Genomic DNA, 23,343 nt, shown 5'->3' on the forward strand with positions numbered 1-23,343 from the left:
TTTTTTGCCCGCCATCCTGAAGGCTGGCGAGAACTTCATTTTCTCAGTCGTTTTGCCAAATGTGCCAGCCTCAGCCTTGGTCGCACGGGTGTCCCCAGCCTGTCCCTGCAGCCAGGAGAGAGAACGTTTCATGTCCACTGCGGGACAGGGGCAGGGCCGGCCCCCTGACTTCCAGGAGTGGGGTCGAGTGGCCCCAAAGGCAGAGACAGGTGCTGCCACCACCAGAAGGGAAGGTGGCGGCGGGCAGGTAAATGGAAACGTTTCTATAGAAATGATCTGTCCTGGCTCAGCGGAAATGAATCTGACTAGCATCCATGAGGACGCAGGTTCGATCCCTGCCTCGCTCCGTGATTGGGGATCTGGCGTTGCCGTGAGCTGTGGTGTGGGTCACAGACATGACTTGGATCTGGCGTTGCTGTGGCCCTGGCGTAGGCTGGCAGCTACAGCTCCGATTTGACCCCTAGCCTGGAAACCTCCACATGCTGCAAGTGCGGCCCTTAAAGGCAAAAAAAAAAAAAAAAAAAAAAAAACTGATAAGACGATTCCACGGGTGGCAGAGGGGTTGTACGTGGATGTTTCCGGGGCTTTTTTTTAAAGCTCATCCAATTAATAGTTCCCATGGCTTCCGCGTCAGTGCTCCTTGCTGTTAATTGGCGAGGTGTGGCCCTCCCCGTGCGGAGGTGACTTCTCCTGGCTCCGTCTCAGTTACTGGGGAGGCAGGATTAATGAGCACATCTTTCCTCCGGCTGCTGTGCTGCCTGCCCCACCTGCCCCCAGCCGCCTGTCCCTGTCATCCTGGCATTGCTGCCGGTTTCCTCCTGCCGCCACCTCCCCACCTGCCGTGTGAGCAGCGTTGGGTCAGGACCCCCGTTGCCTGGCCTTTCCCGTCTCCAGATTGCTGCTCTGTCACAGGGAGAGTGGGGGCCCGTGGCTGGGTGCCCAGGAAGTGCCCATAGCTGGGGTGGATTAGACGGATGTGCTTAGCTCCCCAGGGTCAAGGGTCGCCCCAGCATCCAGCAGCCGGTGCTGGACCCTCTGGTGGGACTGACCAGCAGCCCAGCCCCCACCCCCCTCCCCCGGTCACAGTGCGGGACCTCCCTGCTCCCTGTGAGCTGGGGGAGGGGCTGGCCTGGCCCCAAGCATCGCCAGGGGTCCTTTCAGGCCCCTTATTCAGGTGACAGTCACAAGAACGCATCCAAGAGCAGGGCTTCCCTTACATGTGAAGACGTGGGCTCAGAGATCATTCTGGAAGACGGGGCAGATCGGGTTGACGCCCTTGGCTCAGAGATGGCGCATCACCTCCAAGAAGGACTCGGCAAAGGGGGGGGGGTCACACAGTGGGGCTGCCCTGCCCCCCCGCCCCCTCCTCAGGGAGGGTTACGTTTTAGAGTCCTAGCGGGGCTGCCTTGGCCTGGGGAGGACAGGCGGGTCCCTTTTCAGGATGCAGCGTGTCCCTGCGGCTCTGCTGGCCCTTCTCACGCCTCCTCCAGGGGCTGAGCACCCACGTCTGCGTTTCCCGGGGCAGGTCGCTGAGGCCAAGGTCAAAGTCATGCCCCAGTCTCTCCGAGCTGCTCGTCTCCTGTGCGCGCGAAGGGAAGGAACAGGGCCCTCTGCCGTCCACGAACCCGGCAGGGGCGCCTTCCCCCGGTCCCCACCCAGGGGTCTGACTGGGGCCTGGTCCCGAGCCAGGGCGGGCTGTGTCGGCCGCACCGTCGGTTCCAGGGGAGCCCAGTGCATCCTGGGAGGCGTCGGTTCTCAGTGTGGACTCTCGTTTCAGGCCTGCAGGTACGGTCACGTGCAGCACCTGGAGCACCTGCTCTTCTACGGGGCCGACATGGGGGCCCAGAACGCCTCGGGGAACACTGCCCTGCACATCTGCGCCCTCTACAACCAGGTCAGTGAGCCGGGGCCGGGCCGTGCGGACGCCTGGCGGGGTGAGCGTCCAGCTCCAGCGGCCAGTCCCAGACTCTCGCGGATGGGGGCTTTAATAATGGACATTTAAGGAGTTTCCGTCGTGACTCAGCGATTAACGAATCTGACTAGTGTCTGTGAGGATGCAGGTTCGATTCCTGGCCTTGCTCAGTGGGTTAAGGATCTGGTGTTGCCATGAGCTGTGGTGTAGGTCACAGATACTGCTCAGATCTGGCGTGGCTGTGGCTGTGGTGTAGGCTGGCAGCTGCAGCTCTGATTCGACCCCTAGTCTGGGAACCTCTATATGCCGCAGGTATGGCTGTAAAAAAATAAAAATAAATAACAGCTGTTTATTTCTCATGGTCCTGGCCGGACCGCCCAGGCCTAGGTGTCAGTCTGCTTGTTTCCAGGAGGGGACTCTCTTCCCCGCTTGCGTGGTGCCTTCCCCAGGTGTCCCCTCGTGGGGGAGAGAGAAGGGGGTTCTCTGGTGTCTCTTAGAAGGTCGCGAATCCTCCCAGATCAGGGCCCCACCCCCATGACCTCATCTGACCTGCTGACCTCCTGAAGGCCCATCCCCAAATGCAGTCGCCCTGGTGTTAGCTAGGCATGGCGGGGGGGGGGGGGGGGGGGGAAAGAGACCACGGACATTGCACAGCGGGGCGTGGTCCCCACGTGCTTCGCTGAGAATGGTCATCCCTGCTGTTGAAGAGGAACCCGAGTCACAGGAAGGGAGAGGAGACGCCTGGGGCACAGCTGGTACCCAGGAGCCCCCCAGCGAGGGTGCACACTCCGCATTTTGGTCACGCGTCCCTCTCAGCAGGTCGCCAGGGGGGCCTGGAGGGGGCAGGGCGGAACCGCGAAAAGGGGAGCGTGTGGCCGACAGAGGCCCCCGGACAGCTGTGGTCCCCGCCAGACTTCGGTGGGACCACTGCGTGGAGAACATGTTCTCAGGGGGGCTGATGCTTTTCAATACCTTTTTAATTGTGACTAAATATCGAAATCCTAACAGGAATTTGGCCGTCCTGTTTTTAAGTATGTGTTTCAGTGCATCAAGCGCAGGTACATTGCTGTGCAGCCATGTCCACCCCCTATCTCCAGAGCGTTCCATGAAACTCTGCCCCCTCGAAACACTCGCTCCCTTCCCCCTCCCCAGACCCACCGTCTACTTCCTGTCTCTAGGGACCCGCAGGATGCGTCCCTTTCTGTCCCGCTTATTTCACTGCGTGAAATGTCCTCAGGGCCACGCACGATGCAGCGAGCATCAGCGGGTCCTTCCTCTCCCAGGCTGAGGAAATGCTCGCTTGCGTGGCGGGGCCGCATTGTGTCCACTCACCCATCAGGGACACGGGTTGCCTGCACCTCTGGGCTGCTGTGAATCTGCTGCTGAGAGGCGGGGAGGCGGGGAGGCGGGGAGGCACATCTCTCTTTTGGACTCGTTTTTCTCTTCTTCTGGGAGCCGCAGTGTGAACAATTTGAATAAAACCCCATTTGTCCCTCTTCTGTGCTGAAAACCAAGGCGAGCCACACGTGAGCCGGCTTGGGAAGCGGGGGAAGGGGGTGGGGATACAACCCCCCCAGCCCCTCAGGACTCCTAAATGACAGAGCGCATGCTCTGTGCATGCCAGCACGGGCCTGCCACGTGGGGAGCAAAGGGCAGAGCCTCGGGTCCCGCCCAGAGGCGGGAACGCGGAAGTGGGGCGGGGGCTGGTGGAGGGGTGGGCGGGGCTGGTGGAGGGGTGGGCGGGGCCGGGTGGGGTGGGCGGGGAGGACTGCCTGGAGGCCGGTGGGATGGTGTCAGTTTCCTTGGTGCCAAAGTCAAGGGGGTAGCTGAGCCTCACTAGTAGGGGCACCTCTGCCCCCTCTTCTTTTATTCTTTTCCTTACCTGATTTCAAGGAACTTCAGATCTGGAGAGTGGGTGAGGGGCGGATGCTCCAGGGAGCAACCAAGAAGAGGGTGCGGGCCCAGCCCCTGGAGGAACAGAGCAGAGATCAGGACTCTGACCGCTGGGGGCCCCCAGGCTGTGCTCACTCTGCCAGTCCTTTCTCTGCCATCCCCACCCAAAGCAAGGATTCCATCTTTTGACTCCCCAGTCTTTGCCGACACCTAAGTCCTTTCCCTGCTTCCCCCATAGCTACTCCATCCCAGGCCTCTCGAGCCACTCTGAAGTCCTACTTGGATTCCTGCTATTGAACCCCCACCTAGATTCCTTGCCCTGGGAAACTCCTATGCATCCTTCAAAACCCAATGTAGATATCCTGCCCTCAGTCGAGCCTTCCCTTCCTGGGAGAGTTGGTTGGATTTTTCCCTTTGCAGCACAGCGGGGTGAACTGCCCAGGCTCGGGCGGTTGTTGGGCCTTACCTGTCTTCCCTACTAGCACCCCCTGCCCCCTTGAGCCCACCTTCTTGGGGACATAAAGCATGATCTTTCAGGGTGTGCCCTGTGTTTGGCACAGGGAGGCAGCTCAGCCAGATGGGTTTGGGGAAGCATTACAGTTTGTCTTCAAGGAGTATTCTGAGCGCGGCTGGCTCCCTTCTTAACCAAAGCATACTGGTGGGATTTGCGCGTAGCTGGGGCACACAGCGTTTCACGGCATTTGGATGTTGAAATGGCTTTATGAGCATGGAGCGCTCCTGCTCTGCTGCACTAGAAAAACACCATGAGGCTTGGCTTTGCTGGTTAAACATCTGTGCCAACATGTGCTTCTTAATTATTGCCTTGGAGGGAAAAAGATTCCTTAAACTTCCCCAGTAGATTCTGGGCATATTTTATCATGGAAAAAAAAAACCAGAGAAAAACATGTTTTCTGTCACTTGCAATCATTGTGGACAAGCTGTAGTCTTTGGAAGTGTAACCTTTTAAGTAGGACAGGTTAAGACATCTTGGGAGTCTGCGTTCTGAGTTATTCACGGGGCTGGGCTTGACTGGTGTCTCTTCTCCATGCTCTGGGATCTGTCCCCACCTCTGGGCCGAGGATTCAGGAGGGGCCAGAGCTGCCCAGAGCTCTCAGGGGACCCCCTCCCCCTCCTGCCTTAGGTTAGAGGGCTCAGCAGCCTTTTGCTGGAAAGAGTCACTTAGTAAATATTCCGACTTTTAAGACCGCATGGACGTCGTCACAGCTTCCCAGCTCTGCCGCTGCAGTATGAACTCAGCCACAGACCGTATGTGGATGAATGAGCGGCTGTGTGCCAATAAAACTTTATTTATAAAGCAGGCAGTGGCCCAGGTTAGCCTCTGGGCCCCAGTTTGCCAAGCCAGGCTGCCTCAGTCCCCTCTCCAGACGAGAGTTAAGGACAGACCACGGCTCCAGGGCTGAGTGCCTTCCCTCCAGCATGCCAGGGAGCAGCCCCTTGGGGGCATGAGAGCTGTCACCTCTCCGGGGTCCCAGGACCAACTGCACCCATCTGTCACTCAGCTGCAGCATGGGGTAGACACGCCTTGGGTGACACCTCCTGTTTTGGACACCCTGCCTTGCATTAGGTCCAGGGGCCATTGTGGAGAGTCTCAGGCTCGTGCTTGGAGGCGCCGGGGTCCGTAGACAGTGGTCCAGTTGGGAGTCAGCGAGTGCTCTGGGATCAAGCCTCAGGAATCCCGCACACCTCTCCCTTGGGTGCTAGTGTGACCTTGCCCCCCACCCCAACCACTGTTGAGTGTCTCACGGGTGTTGTAAGGCAGGTTGGCCCAGGATGCGCAGCTCGTCTGCAGCAGCAGCCTCATAATGACCTGTCCACCGGGGATGGAGGGGACGGAGGCCCAGCCTTTGCCCAGCAAGCCTCGCAATTGTTACTAACGGAAGCCCTGTCCTTCCTGAGTCACCAATGTGCTGGCCTCCTGGCTGCGTCTCCTTCCTCTTCCTCCACACATGGGATGTGTGTGGCTGCATGAGGCTGGGCTCAGGGCAGACCAGAGAAACCGCTCTGCAGCTTCAGGCAGAAAGGGGTGTCGTTCAGGGCACTCTGGGGAGCAGTGTTGAGAAACAGACTGTCCCAGTGGGGAGGACACGGTGCCTTTGGGTCAGGACAGGAGTCAGGAAAAGGGATTAAGAAGCAGCGTCAGCGAGGTGGAGTTGCAGTGGCGTGGGACCGGGCAGTCTGGTTCCCGGTGGTCTAAGCCACCACCTTGCTGTGCTGTCTTGGGCGAGGTGCCCTATCCCATGAGCCCTGAAATTCCTCCTCTGTCATGTGGAGATAATTACGCCTTGCTCTCAGGGCTGCTCAGAGGCTTAAAATAGAAAACAAGCATATGGTATGCCTGGCACACGGTGGATTTTCAGTACAAGTGGCTGTAATGGCGGTGATGGGGTGACGACGGGTGGTGACCAGGTGATGGGGTGACGACGGGTGGTGACCAGGTGATGGTGGTGACGACGGGTGGTGACCAGGGTGATGGTGGTGACGACAGGTGGTGACCAGGTGATGGTGGTGACGACGGGTGGTGACCAGGTGATGGTGGTGACGACGGGTGGTGACCAGGTGATGGTGGTGATGACGGGTGGTGACCAGGGTGATGGTGGTGACGACGGGTGGTGACCAGGGTGATGGTGGTGACGACGGGTGGTGACCAGGTGATGGTGGTGACGACGGGTGGTGACCAGGGTGATGGTGGTGACGACGGGTGGTGACCAGGTGATGGTGGTGACGACGGGTGGTGACCAGGGTGATGGTGGTGATGACGGGTGGTGACCAGGGTGATGGTGGTGACGACGGGTGGTGACCAGGGTGATGGTGGTGACGACGGGTGGTGACCAGGGTGATGGGGTGACGACGGGTGGTGACCAGGGTGATGGTGGTGACGACGGGTGGTGACCAGGGTGATGGTGGTGACGACGGGTGGTGACCAGGTGATGGTGGTGATGACGGGTGGTGACCAGGGTGATGGTGGTGACGACGGGTGGTGACCAGGGTGATGGTGGTGACGACGGGTGGTGACCAGGGTGATGGGGTGACGACGGGTGGTGACCAGGGTGATGGTGGTGACGACGGGTGGTGACCAGGGTGATGGGGTGACGACGGGTGGTGACCAGGTGATGGTGGTGACGACGGGTGGTGACCAGGGTGATGGTGGTGACGACGGGTGGTGACCAGGGTGATGGTGGTGACGACGGGTGGTGACCAGGGTGATGGTGGTGACGACGGGTGGTGACCAGGTGATGGTGGTGACGACGGGTGGTGACCAGGGTGATGGTGGTGACGACGGGTGGTGACCAGGGTGATGGGGTGACGACGGGTGGTGACCAGGTGATGGGGTGACGACGGGTGGTGACCAGGTGATGGTGGTGACGACGGGTGGTGACCAGGGTGATGGTGGTGACGACGGGTGGTGACCAGGGTGATGGTGGTGACGACGGGTGGTGACCAGGGTGATGGTGCTTCTGCTGCTGCTGGTGGAGGTGACTCTGGTGATGGTGGTGATTTTGGTGGTGACGGTGTGGATGCTGCTGCTGACGGCAGCGAGGTGGTGATGGCGGCAGTGGTGGTGGTGGTGGTGGTGGTGACGGGAAGGTGTGATTCGGATGGAGATGGTGCCGCTGCTGGTACTGCTGTTAATTTGAATGACAAAACCTCTCATTAAATATAAAGCATCAGGTTTATGGGTTGATATGTGTGTGTTTATTAATTTTAGGCAGACCTCATCTGTACGCTTCTAATAAAACACGCTGCGACCAGAATATTCTCTCTTCTTCTCTTATGAAATCAACTAATTAGGGCTTTGAGTGTAAGCTGCAAATTGCACCTAATCTGCCAACTCCCTTGGCCTGCTGCTGGCTTTCTGGGGGCCTGGAAAGAAGGATGCAGCCTGGTGTCTCTTTTTCTACCCTGGATAATGAAGGAGGAGAGAGCATTCTAAATATCAAAGGTTACTGGGCCAGGCCAGTCTGTCTGGAGGATGAAAAATAAGCCCTGTCTCTCTGGAACAGACCTCTTGATTCTAGTGAAGCCAGAGTAAGAAGACACAGGCTTTGTTCTGTTCACGTCTCTGTGCCCTTTCTGCATCCTACTGAGCGCTGGTCAGCGCTATAGCTGATGGGGGCCTCCAGGGGGGCTGTCACAGGGGTAATAACGCCCTGAGCATCGAGGGCCATGTGAAAAGTGTCCCAACTGAACTTCCCCTTAGATCCCCCAAGGAGTCCTTGGTGGCTCCGGTTAGTTATCACTCCCTTGTACAAGCCAGGATGGGCAGGCTTGGGCCAAAGCCACTCTGTTGCCAAATGCCAACACTGGGCTTCATACCCCGCCCTGTATTTCTCCTCCCCCAGGCTTTGGGGACATGTTCCTATAACCCATTGATGGGGGTGGGGGTGGGGCTTCAGTAGGTGAGAAGGGCGTGGTCTTTGGGGCGCCCCCCTCCGGCAGGTGGGTCTCTGGAGCCAGGTTCCAACCCCCCTCTGGTGGCATTAACGTCCCAAATCTTTGCCCTTGATCGGTTGCATGTATCTCAGCTTTTCTTGGACTTATGTTTATCCCGCCAGTCTCGTTTCAAGGGATAATTTAAACTGGAAAGGGATTTCTGACTTACAATTTGGAGTGCTGAGCAGTTCACATCTGTGACATTTAAGTCAAGATGGCCTCGGTGCAGTGGAAGTGAGAGCTCTGGGGTGGCGACAGGGGGGTGGGGAGGACTTGGAGATCCGGGGTTAAAGTTATGGCCACGTGAGTCACTTGAAGCCAAGCAGGTCCTGGAGCCTGTTTTTGGCCCCGCCTCCAGCAGGCTGCATGCGCATGCGCAGACGCCCCTCTGCCGCTCCGGGCTGCTCAGAGCATCCTGACTCCGCTGGACCTCGGCCTCAGGACGCTCAGACTCTACCCCTCCAGGATCTGGGCAGCGGGACGCCCCCATGTGGCAGCGCCGTGATCGCGCCTCCGCCACTGCCCCTGTGCAGTTCAGCCTCTCAGTGGCATCTCTTGGCAAACTGCGCGGCACTCTCTGCTGCCCCATTTCTCCCCACGGGGACCTCAGGCAGGCCTGTCTGTGTCCTGCGGTACCTTCTAGAAAACACCCACGGCCATAGTCAGCACGTGGCAGCCCACCGCTCCCTGGGCTCCGGGCAGGGATGCCCTCGACCTGCCGACATCCCAGTGCGTTGGCAGCTCCAGTAACAGCTCCTCCTGCTGTGTGGACAGCGCTGCCTCTCCGTGGCTTCAGCCTGAAGTCTGGGAGGCCCTCCTGTTCCTCACCCCCTATCCCAGGTCTGGTCAGCTTCCTTCTGTCCCCTCCCATCCCGGCCCAGGCCACGGGCATCCTTGCCCTTAATGGCTGCATTCACCCTCCACGGGTCCCCCCGCCTCCCTGTCTTGATTCCCTCCGTTTCTGCAGAACTGCCAAGTGGCATTGTACTGGGCGGATCCATCTGTGTCCCTGTGGAAAACTCCCAAGGCCCCTGCGCCCCACCCCAATTTGCTGCCCCCTCCCCCCAGCTTCCTGCAGCCCTAGGGCCTTTGGGCTTCTGGCTTCCTCTGCCAGGAATGCTCCCCCGTGTGCCACAGTCTCTTTCGTCATTGCTGAGGCTCAGCGTAGAGGCCAGCTCCTCAGCGAGACCTTCCCTGACCACCGCCCTCACTCCCTCCATCATGTGACCCGCTTTATGGTTTGGGGTGCTGTGTCCCCAGGGGACAGGATGGTACCCGGCAGGGCCTACACTCTGTGTGGACTGGGGGCATGCATGCCCGAGTATGCTTTCCGGGCCTGTGTCTTCATGCATAAAATGAAGGTGATGGTGCCTGGGCTCCCGTCGGGGTTGGTGATTGCAAGGGCCACGTGCCCCGGCTGAGCCAGGGTGAGTCTCCAAGATGCTTGGGGAAGAGGAGTGTCGGGTACCTTTGTTAATTCATGAAATGTACGTGAAATTCATGCTCAGGAGATAACTGGATATTCTTCCTGATGCTTTAGCACCAAAACACGCAGACTGAGTCTGTATCTGTGCTTGATCGATGTGTTTAGAAGGACAAAGTCTGGGGGTGTCATACAAGGGCGCCCCGGGAACCGCGAGGCTCCCCTCAACAACTCCTCTGGGTCACACCTCTCTTTCCTCCTTTTCGGAAACAGGAGTTTTTCACGTAACCCTTCCTGGCCTCCTCTGCCTTCTCCGCGAGATGGCCCCAGGCAAGGATGCTGTGAGAGTGGAATCAAGGACCCAGGAGATGTGTTTTTGGAACTGCAGAGCGTCCGTGCCTGCACACAGACACATGCACACACCTGCCTGTACCCACATGCGAGCGTGCGCGCGCACAGACACACACACACACACACACACACACACACACACACACACACACGTGGCATTGCTATGAAACCCCGTGACCCGTCTGCCCTTCTGTTTCAAAATCCCTGTGCAGGGGGACATGCTCTTCCTCTGAAGTCTGGCAAACACCAGAGAGACGGGTGTGAAGTCACCCCCCTGGGATTCGGGCTGGATCCCCCCTGGGAGAGTGCCTGGCAGTGCCTGATGGGGGTTTAGTCTTAGTTTCGTAGGAAATAAACCTCCCTCTGATGGGCCTTTTCGGCAGACGTCCTTGCTGAGCGGAGGGGCGCCTTTACAAGGAGTGGCCGAGCCAGGCTCTTGCTCTGGGTCCTGACTGGCCGGGTTGCTGGTCCTTCCGGGCGGCCCTTGAACTGGGCCAGGGCACGCTTCGGCCCAGTGTGAATTCAGTTCGGGGTGAGACCCCTGGGCAGTCTCTGGGTCCCTGAGCCCCTAGTGGGGTCCCCCACTTCTTTCCCCAGGGATTCACGCTCTCTTCTCTCACTTGCACCCCACACCCCAATGGTAACCCACCAAGAGTCCCTTCAGTCCTGGCCCCGAGTCCCGCCTCCGCCGGGACTCCGTCAAACACCCTCTCCTTCCTTTCTCTCCGGGCAGACCCTGCTCCCTGAGACACGATAACGCTGTTGTTTTAATTCATTCATTTACTTTGGTCTAATTCAAGGGGAGAAGGGGAGGCTGGGGCGGGTGCTGGAAGCCCGGGCAGGGGCAGGGAGCCTGGGGCAGGACTGGAGACCTCAGGGGCCTGCGTTCAAATGGATCTCGATTCATAAAACCAGCTGGGCAGGAGTTGAGATTCTGGAATAAAATGACACAGCCCAGGTGGAGTCTTCATGGGCCCCAGCCCCACGTGTGTGACCTCAGGCTGGGATCCAGGGCTGTCCCTGCTTTCAGGAACACCGGGGCCCTTCTTTTAAACCCTGGGTGTAATGGTACCCCAAATATGAACGGTGCGTTTGCTGATATAAATCTTTTAAAATTTTCTCTGAGTTCCCTGGTGGCTCAGTGGGTTAAAGATCTGGCATTGTCACCACTGTGGCTTAGGTCACTGCTACAGCACAGGTTCGGTCCCTGGCCTGGCAACTTCTGCATGCCGCAGGTGCAGCCAAAGGGGAAAAAAAAAAGTTTAAATGTTTAAGTAAATGAATAAAATAAATTTGGAAAAAACAATTAAAAAATTAATTTTCTTAAACGTTTTTAGTTACTCAAAGCACTGCATGAATTCACATTTGTGGAAAAAGTGCGAAGGGCATGGGCATCTCAGATTTTTCCCCAGTTGCCACCCTGAACTTGGTGCAGGCGCCACCCCTTCCCCAGGATATGCTCGCACACGCTCGGGGCTGTTTCTGGACACAGCGGGGCTCCACGGGGACCCTGCTCTCCACTCTGTTTCTCGGTCTCTCCCAACCTCTGTCTCCAGGTGTTTTTCACGCCACTGCATGGGGGCTGCCTTCGCTCCTGAAGGTCCCGTGTCCCTCTGTCCCTCCGTGGGGACCCAGCCCTGTATGGTCCCCGGGCCTTCTCTTTGCCCGCAGCAGTGGCGGAGGGCAGCCTCCATCCAGGCCTGCAGCTGCATCCACCCCTAAGCAGGCAGCCACCTGCACAGACAGCATCACCAACGGGTGCAGCCGAGGCCCAGGACCCCCGACCACAACCATTTTCCGCAAAGCTCAGATCCCCCCACCCATGCCGCGTGGTTGCGAGCAGCCCACACCCTCTCTGATGCATCCCCCACCCCCCGACCTCAGCTCAGAGAACGAGGGTCCCCCTTGCCCTGTTCTTGGGTGGTTTCCTCATTAGTAACATGGCAAGGTCCCCGGGACCAGGGCAGCCCCCGCTGTGCTGTGCCAGACCCAGCTGTGCCCTTGGCTGGACCTGGCGGGCATGGAGCGAGCTCCGCCTGCCTTCTCTTCCTGGCTCTGTCTCTCTCTGGGTCTCCTTTAGCCTCTGTGTCTCTCTTGGTCGCTCTGTCTCTTACTTTTCTAATCACAGCGACTTTATTGAGCTATAGCTCATACACCATACAACTGGCCCCCCAGGCCCCCCAGCCCACCAGCCCCCGGCTTCCTGGCACTGCCCACCTGTTTCCGCCTCCTTGGATGTCAGCTTTTGTCTCAGGCCTGCTCTTCCTCCAGGTCCTCTGTCCTGTGTCATGTGCAGGGGCCTCGGCCCCTGACCTTCTTGGGACAGTGGGTCCCCTCGGGCTGGGGTGGGAAGCAGTTCCCTGGGCAGGAACCCCTGGTCAGTGGCTTCCTTTAATCCTTCATCCAGCCGTTCCTGCCTGAGTGCTGGCCTGGGTGACCACACCTGTTGCCTCTGCTCTGGACCCTGTGGGCGCAGGTGGACCCGCCGGACGGCCCACGTGCTGGGGTTTGGCTGAGATCCGGGCAGAGGCTGTGGGGAGAGCGCAGCCAGGCTGCATGAGGCCCCAGCGCCTGGGTGCCCCCAACCGCATTCACTCCTCACAGCACCGCTGCATCTGTTAGGTAGAGGAGTCTTTTTTTTCGGCCACAGCATCCAGTGGCTTTAGTTGGGATGTTATCAGACCAAGGATGGAACCTGGGCCGCGGCAGTGAAAGCGCCAGATTCTAGCCCCTAGACCACCAGGGAGCTCCCTGAACAAAGCGTACTTACCATCAGTGCTTCTCCATCAGTCTTTGTATCTGTGGGTATTTGCCTCCGCCCCCCACCGTCAGGAGTTTCCAAGCATTGGCCCTTCTGGGCAAAGAGTAGGCACTACCTAACGGATAGGAGGAGGCTCATTTTCATTGTAAAAAGACACAAGAAACAAATGTTGGCTGCCTTTTAAAAGCATTAAAAGCATAACTACAGAAAATAACAGAGTCCTTCTTTTTCGCTCTGTAAGCCTTTCTCCTCCTGAGAAAGTAGGTCTTATTCCCCTGTGAGTACCGTTTTAGACGTATTCTCTGTCTCCTGTAAAAGTGAGTGAAATTAAGTCGCATGAATTATTTTCAGACCTGGGTTTTCTATGTGGACATTCTTGGATATTTTTCTTGTCAGTTTATACCAATTCGCCTTGTATTGGTTTGCTACGGCTGCCTCTGCAATGAATGGTCTGTGGAGAACAGTGCGGAGGTTCCTTGAAAAACTAAAAGCAGAACTGCCACATGATCCAGCAATCCCACTCCTGGACGTTTATCTGGACAAAACTGTAGTTGGAAAAGATGCACAATCCCTAATGTTCCCAGCAGAACTCTTCCCAGTAGCCAGGACATGGAAACAATCTGAATATCCATTGACAGAGGACGGGATTAAGAAGATGTGGGGAGTTCCCCTCGTGGCACAGTGGTTAACAAATCCGACTGGGAACCATGAGGTTGTGGGTTCGATCCCTGGCTTTGCTCAGTGGGTTAATGATCCGGCATTGCCGTGAGCTGTGGTGTAGATTGAAGATGCGGCTCGGATCCCGCGTTGCTGTGGCTCTGGCGTAGGCTGGTAGCTACAGCTCCGATTAGACCCCTAGCTTGGGAACCTCCACATGCCGCAGGAGCGGCCCAAGAAATGGCAAAAAGACAAACAAACAAACAAAAAAGAAGATGTGGTGCATATACGCAATGGAATATTACTCAGCCATTAAAAGGAAAGAAATAACAGTATTTGCAGCAACGTGAAAGGACCTAGAGATTCTCATATAAGTGGAGTAAGTCAGAAAGAGATAGACGGATACCACCTGCTATCACTGGTATATGGCATCTAAGAAAATGATGCAAATGAACTTATTTATAAAACAGAGTTCAGAGACATAGAAAACTGATGGTTGCCAAAGGGAAAATTGCGGGGGAGGGATAAATTGGGAGCTTGGGGTTAGTAGATGCACCTACCATGTAGCAAAGAGATAGACAACAAGCATGTACTGTATACCCCAGGGCACCATATGCAATATCTAGTAATGACCTATGATGGACAAGAGTCTGAGAAAGAATGTGTGTGTGTGTGTGTGTGTGTGTGTGTGTGTACACCACTGATGTATTTTGTATACGTAAAACTGAATCGGTGTGCTGTGTGCCTGAAACGCATACAACTTTGTAAATCAACTATCCTTCAACAAACAGTTGTCTTGAACAAAAAGGAATGTTCCAGAAGGAGTCCCACTTCCCCTATTTTACAACTTTTTTTTTTTGCCATCTCTGGATTTTCTCTTCCTTTCTTTCCTTTTGTGTTTTACTTGCAGTCTTTCGATTCTGACATATTTTATACACACGCGCAAGACCGTAGATCACGGAGTCGCAGGCCGTGGGATGTGTGTATTTCTTACAGATCCTGCTGGGTCGCCGCCCAGCGTCTTGGCGGCACTTAGGCTTCCGCTGGCGGCACACTCCTGCCCTCCTCCTGGCCTCCTGGATGGACGCAGACCCCCTCCTGTCGACTTGCGGGCTCGTGGTCCTGACTTCCTGTGAGCTCCCGTGAGGAACGGGGCTGCTTTCGCGAATGCCTGGCCCCTGGGTGACAGGTTTCTTCTTTCTCTCTGCAGGACAGCTGTGCCCGGGTGCTGCTCTTCCGGGGTGGAAATAAGGAACTGAAGAACTACAACAGCCAGACCCCGTTTCAGGTCAGCGGGCTTCTCACGCCTGAGCCACCGCGTGCGCACAAGTGTGTGTGTGTGAGTGTGAGACGGGGGGGCGGCGTGCGCTCCTGCGCATCCTCTGTGTGTCGGCTCAGGCTCGGCCCTGCGTGGGGACGGGATGTGTGTTTGCAGCTCGGCCCTATTTCAGTTCTTCTTTTCTCGCCGGCCGCCTTCCCTTTAGACCAAACGCATGGCTATGGGATCGAGGCCCCAGCTGGGCTCTTGGGGAGGGCAGTGCAGGCGCGGCGGCTGGTCCCTGCGCAGCCGTGGGCAGTGCTGGCTCTGAGGCCGAGCCTGGGAACGGGGAGCTGACCTGCTGTCCATCCGGCCCCCACCCGGTCCGCCGTCCCAGGGGGAGGGTGAGCGACCGGCCTGGCGTGGCCGTGGGGTGACGCGGTGGAGCAGAAGGCCAGGGTCTAGATGGTTTGTCACTGTGGGAGAAACGCGGTACACAGGACGGGACCATTTCAGAGTCCAGTCCAGCGGCCTCGGGCTGATGCAGGATGTTAGCCTCACCTCCGTGTAGTTAAGAATTGCTTTTCATCATCACCCCAAGGAACACTGTGTACCCAGTAAGAGTCACTGCCTGTTCCTCCCTCCCGCGGCCCCTAGACAACCACGGATCTGCTCTCTGACCCTGTGGGCTGGTCCCTTCTGCACATGTCAGGTGGACTGACTCCTACAACAGGTGGCCTCTGGCATCTGGTCTCTTCCACGGGGCCCTCCGTGGGGTGGTGTGTGTCAGTGCCTCACCCCCTTTTATGGCCAAGTAATAGCCCATCGTATACATACGGGGCTCACATGGAATTTTGATGCAGCCGGCCAGATGGTGTGGGATGAAAGTATTTGGGGGGGGCTAAATCCTCTGTGTTGTAGAAATGCTTTTTCGGCGTTCCCATCGTGGCTCAGTGGAAACGAATACAACTAGTAACCATGAGGACGCAGCTTCGCTCCATGGGTTAAGGATCCGGTGTTGCCGTGAGCCGTGGTGTGGGTCATAGACTCGGCTCGGATCCCGCGTGGCTGTGGCTGTGGTGGCGGCCGGCGGCTGCAGCTCCGATTGGACCCCTAGCCTGGGAACCTCCATATGCTGTGGGTGTGGCTCTAAAAAGACAAAAACAAACAGAAAGAAATGCTTTTCCATCCTAAACGCAATTATCCCCACTGAAACTGAAAATTATGGAGACAGTGATTCTTTTTATTCGTAAATATTTTTACGTCTTCTTGAGATGAGAGGGGGCTTCCACACATCCTTCTTCTTAGATCTTATCAGTACACACACGGGCTTGCGGTCTTGAAAATGCACCAGTTTCAGCCCAAACCGGGCAGCAGCAGATCACCCAGGCCTCCTGGGTGGACCGTCTTGATCCCGGTCCAGCGCCACGACAAGCCGTCGTCCCCACGGACCCAGCCGTGCGGGAGTCACCCTCCATCACTGGGAGGGAAGGGCCGTGCGTGAGAAGCTGGGGACCATTGCAGGCCGGGCTCCAGAGGGTGAAGGAAGCCGCTTTGTACCCTGAAAACGTGAGGAGGCAGGGAGACGTGAGACCAGAGACCAGCTCCCTCGGCGAACGGTCGGAGCCCGCGCTGGGTGCGCGGAGCAGTCCTCCCAGGCCTTGATTCCGCCTGGACACGGGAGTGTCTGCAGGCTGCCAGGTCCTGCTATTCAAGCGTGTTTGCATAACTGTCCTCCGGAAGCGTTTGGGGTGCTCGATTGATTATGCTGAGCAAAAAAGAGACAGGTGGCTTTGGGGGTGAGCTGGCGCCGTTTTGCTGCTGGGGGTGTGTGTGTGCTAAGCTTCTTGCTGGGGCTCCTAGAAAGGGGGGTGTCCCCGCCCAGGTGGTCACTGCCTGAGGCGACAGGGCAGGATAGGACTCACAGGGGACTGTGAATGGGTCAGGCTCTGCTCCTGGACACCACCCGGCTCGAGGTCGTTTGCCCCTGCAGCCCCAGGATGTCGACTCCAGAGCCCACGGGGGGTTGTCCTGTGGCGCACGCAGAAGTTTCCAGTGCTCGGGCCCCCGGGCGCCCTCTGCTCCGTCCTGCGCCAGCCCCACTCCTCGACACCCCTGTTTGCCTCCTGCTCCCTGTGAAAATCTTCGCCAGCTCGGGCACATCTTGGCCTTTTGCCACCAGCAAAAGCCACACAGGGAAGCCGCATGTGGGCGCTGGGTCACCCAGCCACGAGACGATGGCATCTGACAGCCCGACGTGTGTGTCCTCTGTGTGGGCTGCCACGACAAGTCCCACAGGTGGGGCGGCTCAAACCCTTTTTTCGTCATGGTCCCGGAGGCTGGCGAGGCCGAGGTCAAGGTGCCGGCCCCCTCCCCCGGTCCCTGGCCAGGACTCTGCTCCTGGCTTGCAGACGGCCACCTTCTCCCCAAGTCCTCTCAGGGCCTCTCCACTCCCAGGCCCCTCCTGTGTGCTCCGTGAGAAGCAGCAGCCTTTAAAGCCTCGCAGGATGGGTTAGGAAATAGCAGGCTTCATCCAGGCCCTTCCTGGGTGACCGTGGAAATTATTTTTTTCCGTCCACCAGATATCTTTCTCTTCTCTTGGTGTGTTTCTCCGGTGTGTTTAGAAGCAGCTTGGTGGGTTGGGAGCTGGACATGCTGGCACCTGCCTCACGGTTCGTGGTCTGCTGACTTTTTCCAGGCCGGGCCACATGCCATGGGCCAGGGACAGCCGGCTCTCTCTCAACTGTTGACACAATAAGCCACAGGTAGAGCTTACCACCTGCCATCCAGAGGGTGGGTCTGACTCCAGAGACTTTTCTAGAAATGTATTGTGTTGAAGTGTAGTCAATTTACAATGCTGTGTTGGTTTCAGGTGTACAACAAAGTGATTCCGGTGTGTGTGTGCACGCGCGCGCGTATGCACGTTCCTTTTCATGTTCTTTTCCACGACGGTTTATCACAGGAGCTTAGATGAGTTCCCTGTGCTGTACAGCAGGGCCTTGTTGTTCACTCCTTCTGTGTAAAATCCTTCGCCTCCGCTAACCCCCACCACGCAATCCGTCCCTGCTTCCCCCGTGTGGCAGCCCCAGGTCTGCTCTCCACGTGTGTGAGTCTGTTTCTCTTTTGCAGACAGGTTCGTTGGTGTCCTAGTTTAGATTCCACGTAGATCACGTGGTGTTTTTCTCTGTCTGACTTAGCTCACTCAGTATGTTCATCTCTAGGTCCATTCATGGTGCTGCAAATGACATTACCTGATTCTTTTTCATGGCTGAGTAGTATTCCTCTCTCTCTCTCTCTCTCTCTCTCTCTCTCTCTCTCTCTCTCTCTCTCTGTGTGTGTGTGTGTGTGTGTGGTATCTTCTTTATCCATTTGGATGTTGGTGGATGTTTAGGTTGTTTCCGTATCTTGGCTGTTGTGAGTAGGGCTGCAGTGAACCTTGGGATGCAGCTGTCTTTTCAAATTAGAGTTTTGTCCGGATATATGCCCAGAAAAGGAGATTGCTGAATTGTATGGTAATTCCATTTTTAGCGTTTTGAGGAACCTCCCTACTGCTTTCTGCCGTGGCTGCACCAACACCACAGTGGAGGGAGGTTCCCTTTGCCCCACACCCTCTCCAGCATTTGCTGTCTGTAGACTTTTTGCTGATGGCCATTCTGACTGGTGTGAGGCGGTACCTCAGTGGCATTCTGATTTGCATTTCTCTAATCATTAGTGATGCTGAGCATCTTTCCAGGAGCCCACTGGTCATCTGTACGTCTTCTTTGGAGACATGTCTGTTTAATGACTGCAGAGACTTTGCCTATGGCCTGTCCAGAGTTTTTTAAACATTCAATTCTTTGAATGTCCAGGAACTTCTTATAAAAATTCTAATTTCCAGCTTCCCTTCCGTCACCAGGAAAGATGGCCACGCCCGGGCAGCCTCTGTGTGTTGGCGTTTGGCCGGGGTTGGGGAGCAGGGCCCCTTTGGGGAGCACAGCCTGCCCTAGTCCCCACCCCTCCTTACTGCCCACCGCTGACCTGCCTCTGCCTCTCTGGGGCCTGGCTGGTCCCTCAAGCACCTGGGCCCCTGGTCCCGGCTTAGGCCATGAGGTTGGGCAGGCCAGGCCTTGTTAAGCGGCTTCTTTTAAAAGTTCTTCTCAAAGTCTTATTTGGGATTCAGACTCTGCGTTCCCATAGAAACAGGAAAGTGGAAGTTGTGTTTCTAGATTAGGGCGTTGAAACCCGGGGAAGCCACCACGTGTGGGCTGCTCTGCTGTGCTTCTCTGTGACGAAGAGTAATCAGGTCAAGCTCACTGTTCTGACCGCCACACGCCGTGTTCCTGTGAGGGCCACCCTCTCTTCTCAGAGCTGGGACATACGTCCTGACGGCGCCCTGCTCTCGCGGAGGGTGTGTTCAGCAGGCGGCTTGTTAGCACGTTCACAGATACACGTGCAGTACAGCAGGGTTGCTAAATTACATGAAGAAAAGTGAAGTGGGGGTGAGAGAGGCGGGGTGATGCTGCGGGAATGTGCCTTTTTTCGGATGGGAGCCTTGCTGGGCCTCTGAGCACGAGAAAGGGAGGCAGGACGGGCTGTGCGGATAACTGGGGGAGGGGAACCAGCATGTGCAAAGGTCCTGGGGTCGCAGCGTGTCCGGCTTGTTGAGGAGCAGCGAGGAGGCCAGCCAGCTGGGAGAGCAGGGGAGCCAGGACAAAGAGGGATGTTGGGGTTTGCTCCGGGCGAGGACAGAAGAAAACTCAGAAACGGCCATCAGCCCCTCCCATCCCACAGCCCCTCACGTTTCCACGTGAAAAGCAGGGCACTTCTACCCTTTAAATGCCACAAGTGAGGGGCACCTCGTGCCCTGAACCAGCTTGGGATCAGGACAGGGAGGTTTTCCTAAGCATTGGTTGGTTGGGCAACGGCGCAGTGGGGGGAAGGGGGCGGCAAGACAAGAGAGCAAGGCTGGGAAGGGCTGGCTTGAGGCCCGCATCCTCCAACCCCAGGGCTGAGGGCCCAGGGGAGCCGTGGGTGGGTGCTGGTGGGGGAGGGGCGGGTCCTGGGCGCTCTCCCCTGGACCCCCTGCACCCCCACTGAGTGGTCACCCGTGGGGAACGAGTTTAAAGTTGTACCCTGTCCACCTAAACTTGTCCATGTGCGACCAGCCTTGGGAGCCCACCCGCACCCCCCAGCCGCAGGCACATGGGCAGGGCCGGGCCGGGGCCCAGGGAGCTGAGTGTGCAGGTGCTGCAGGTAATGTGTAGTGGTGAGGAAGGCAGGTGAGACCTTCCCCCCACCCCGTTTTTCCCTTCTTTTTAGGGCCACATCTGTGCCAGATGCAGCTGCCGGCTTACACCACAGCCACAGCCATGCCAGATCGGAGCCACGTCTGCGACCTGTACCACAGCTCGCCGCAACGCCGGATCCTTAACCCACTGAGGGAGGCCAGGGATCGAACCCGCATCCTCATGGATACTAGCCGGGTTCCTAACCAGCTGAGCCACAATAGGAACTGCGAGCCCTTCCCTATGATGTGGAATGTAGGAGGAGCGGTCAGCGTCCCACAGCGTCAGGAAGCAGAGCAGGAGGGCAAGGAGCGTTAGGGAAACTGGCCCGCCTGCTGACAGTGGGCACAGCTAGGAGCCGGCCAGACCTCGGGTCAGGATCCTGGAGAGCCGGGTGTGGGAAGCCAGCTTCTTTGCGTTGAGGCACAGGTGTGGCTGGAAACGGAAGTGCTGGTTGAACTGAGGAGGCCCGTACCACCAGGCTCGCGGGGACTCACTGACCTCACACCCCCGCATCTTGCTTCCTCCGCCTCCTGCATTCATGCAGCACGCCAAACACAAGCTGCCCCAGGGCCTTTGCACCTGCTGTCATGTCTGTGAATAGAACCCCCCCCCCACGTGTTCTGTCTCTCCCCCCACCAGGAAAGCCCCTGGGCAGAGGTGGGGGACGTCGTCCTGCTGATAGGAACAACCCACTCCCAGAGTCTCCATTCTGCATGCAAATGCCTCACATCAAAAATGGGAACAGACAGCTGAGAGTCATCAGTCGTTAAGGGAGAAGCGCCAGCGAGAAAGGCAGACACCAAACAAGCAGAAATAAAGATGCTGGGTAGCAACTGAGAAATTCAGAGAACAGAAGGGAACTTCAAAAATATATACCCCATCTTCTCAGTGTGGTGAGAGAGGACAGAGCATTTGTGAAGTGGGGCGTCTGGGAGCCTCATGAAAAGTGATAGTGGCAGCTGAGCTTTGAGCGCAGGGCTGTTGAAGAGGCTGAGAGATGGGACTTCCCACCGTGGCGCCGCTGCGGGTTAAGAATCCGGCTACAGCGGCTCCGTCCCCGTGGAGGGGCAGATTCCATCCCTGGCCCAACGCAGTGGGTTGAAGGAACCGGGGGTTGCGGCAGCTGCGGCATGGGTCACAGCTGTGGGCTCGGATTCAGCCCCTGGCCCGGGAACTGCCATATGCTGTGGTGCAGCTGAAAAAGGAAAAAAAAAAGGAAGATGAGAGATGGATGGGAGAATTGGGACGTAAGACAATCCAGGAGCGGGTTGGATACCCACATAGTGGAATTTCCAGACAGGACAGAAAATCTGGAAAAGCCCCTGAATTTCCAAGATGTGAGCAAGTGTCCTCAGCAAAGACCGGGGTCGTGAGAGCTCAGAACTTCGGGAATGAAAATAGAAATGCAGTCCTTCAGTTTCAGGAGGGGAGAACCAACCTCCATAGAGAGGACGGGGTCTAATGTGTCATTCACAGCCCCGGAAGCTCTTGGGCCGTGAATTTCACCTTCCTCCCGTTCGGAGGGGAGAGGCTTTGAAACAGCGTGCTCGTAAGTGAGCACGAGGGTTTTGCAAAGGCGGCCCCAGACATGCACACTTTTAGCATGTGTTCTGCACACACACCTGTTCCCAGAAGCTGCCAGAAGGTGAGCTCCACCCAGCAAAGGGCTCCTCCAGGAGGCAGAAGACCCTGGCCCCCCCAGCCTAGGTGGGCAGGGGAGGGTGGATGTCGCCCGGAAAGCAAAGAAACAGAGAGATGGCCTGATGTGTTGGCAGCTGGGGGAGAAGCCTCTGTCAGAACCTTCTATTTGTAGGTAAACAGAAAAGCAGATTTTAAAATGCAACTGTTGGAGTTTCCGTTGTGGCTCAGCAGTTAGCGAACCTGACTAGCATCCACAAGGATGCTGGTTCGATCCCTGGCCTTGCTCAGTGGGTTAAGGATTTGGCGTTGCTGTGAGCTGTGGTGTAGGTCGCAGATGCGGCTCGGATCCCATGTTGCTGGGGCTGTGGTGTAGGCTGGCAGCTGCAGCTGCAATTGGATCCCTAGCCTGGGAACCTCCATATGCCTCAGGTGTGGCCCCAAAAGACAAAAAGACCAAAAAATAACTAACTAAATAAAATGTGACTGTTATTCACTCTAGGGAGAGAACCACGGTTAGCTGGTCCCCTGGGCCGCGGGGAAGATGGAGTTAGCCGTCCTAATCTAAACCAGGTAGTGATTAACCCAAGCCCGGGACGCACGGGCTGTGTGGTACGTGAGCCGAGTGCTCACCTCCCCCGGAAGAACGGCAATAACTCATATTTAAGTGGAAAGACATCCAGACAGAGCACCTGGGATGTGCGGTCCAGAAACGGGGGCAAAGGACTGAGAAAGCCAAAGCCTGCGTTGAACATGCTCAGACCATGAGCGTGTCTGGAGGGTGGGCACGGACAGAGCGCGGAGCTGACAATCGTGCAGAAGGGTTTGACACTGCAGACCGTCCGCCCCGATGGGAGGCGGTGATAAAGGCAAACATTGACTTCGTACTTTAAAGAACATCTTTCGTACCCCCCGACCGTTACCATGAGCTCACGTTGGCCCAGTGAACTCCTATGCATCCCTCAAGACCAAAGCTCTCAGAGTTCCCGCTGTGGCTCAGCGGTAACAAATCCAACTAGTGTCCATGAGGATGCAGGTTTGATCCCTGGTCTCGCTCAGTGGGTCGAGGATCTGGTGTTGCTGTGGCTGTGGTATCGGCTGGCAGCTGTGGCTCGATTGAACCCCCAGCCTGGGAACTTCCATATGCTTTGGATACAGCCCTAAAAAGCAAAAACAAAACAAGACAAAAACCCAGAGCTCTCCCTCTGCAGCCTTGGGCTGTCCCAGTGGTGCTCCTCTCTGGGTTCCCGCATGGCCGGCTATGCACCTGTGGCATCTGGTCCTAGAACGCAGGGACTCTGCACCAGCTCCCCCCCACCCCCCGCCACTGTAAATTTCTTTGAGGCGACGATGGCATGGCCCCTCTGTCTTTGAAGTCCGAGTGACCAGCGCCAGACCAGGAACACTCCTAAGTGGAGAGGAACTGAGCTGTGGCTTCGTCCCCTGTGGCATCATCCTTGTCATTCCTCACGCCAGCCACGGAGTGGCAGTGTGCAGCTGGGACAGCTGGGTCCAGGGTGCAGGTCAGGTTGGGAGGCAGGGGGCTGATGGTTGATGGAAGAGTCTGCACATCAGGAGCTCCCTGGTGGCTCAGTGGATTAAGGATCCGGCGTTGTCACTTCTGTGGCTTGGGTCGCTGCTGTGGCACAGGTTCAATCCCTGGCCTGGCAACTTCTGCATGCTGCGGGCACGGTTAAAAATAAAATAAGAGGTCTACAGATCAGCTGTTTC

At 57.0% G+C, this 23,343-nt stretch overlaps 1 protein-coding gene across 13 annotated transcripts in view; it reads left to right on the forward strand.

Annotated features, from left to right (window-relative positions):
- The window catches only part of SHANK2 (SH3 and multiple ankyrin repeat domains 2), a 513,576-nt gene that overhangs the window by 120,904 nt on the left and 369,329 nt on the right, over positions 1-23,343 (forward strand). For all 13 annotated transcript variants that reach the window (XM_085010449.1, XM_085010452.1, XM_085010454.1 and 10 more), the window contains exons 10-11: positions 1,778-1,894; positions 14,660-14,737. In XM_085010449.1, coding sequence (XP_084866575.1) covers positions 1,778-1,894; positions 14,660-14,737 — 195 coding nt within the window. The remainder of the gene's footprint in view (positions 1-1,777; positions 1,895-14,659; positions 14,738-23,343) is intronic.

Source organism: Sus scrofa, chromosome 2 (assembly GCF_054392235.1).
Source record: "Sus scrofa isolate SSC_HxYL_T2T_F1_AM1 chromosome 2, Sscrofa_HxYL_maternal_Yorkshire_Landrace_v2.0, whole genome shotgun sequence".
Taxonomy (NCBI): Eukaryota; Metazoa; Chordata; class Mammalia; order Artiodactyla; family Suidae; genus Sus; species Sus scrofa.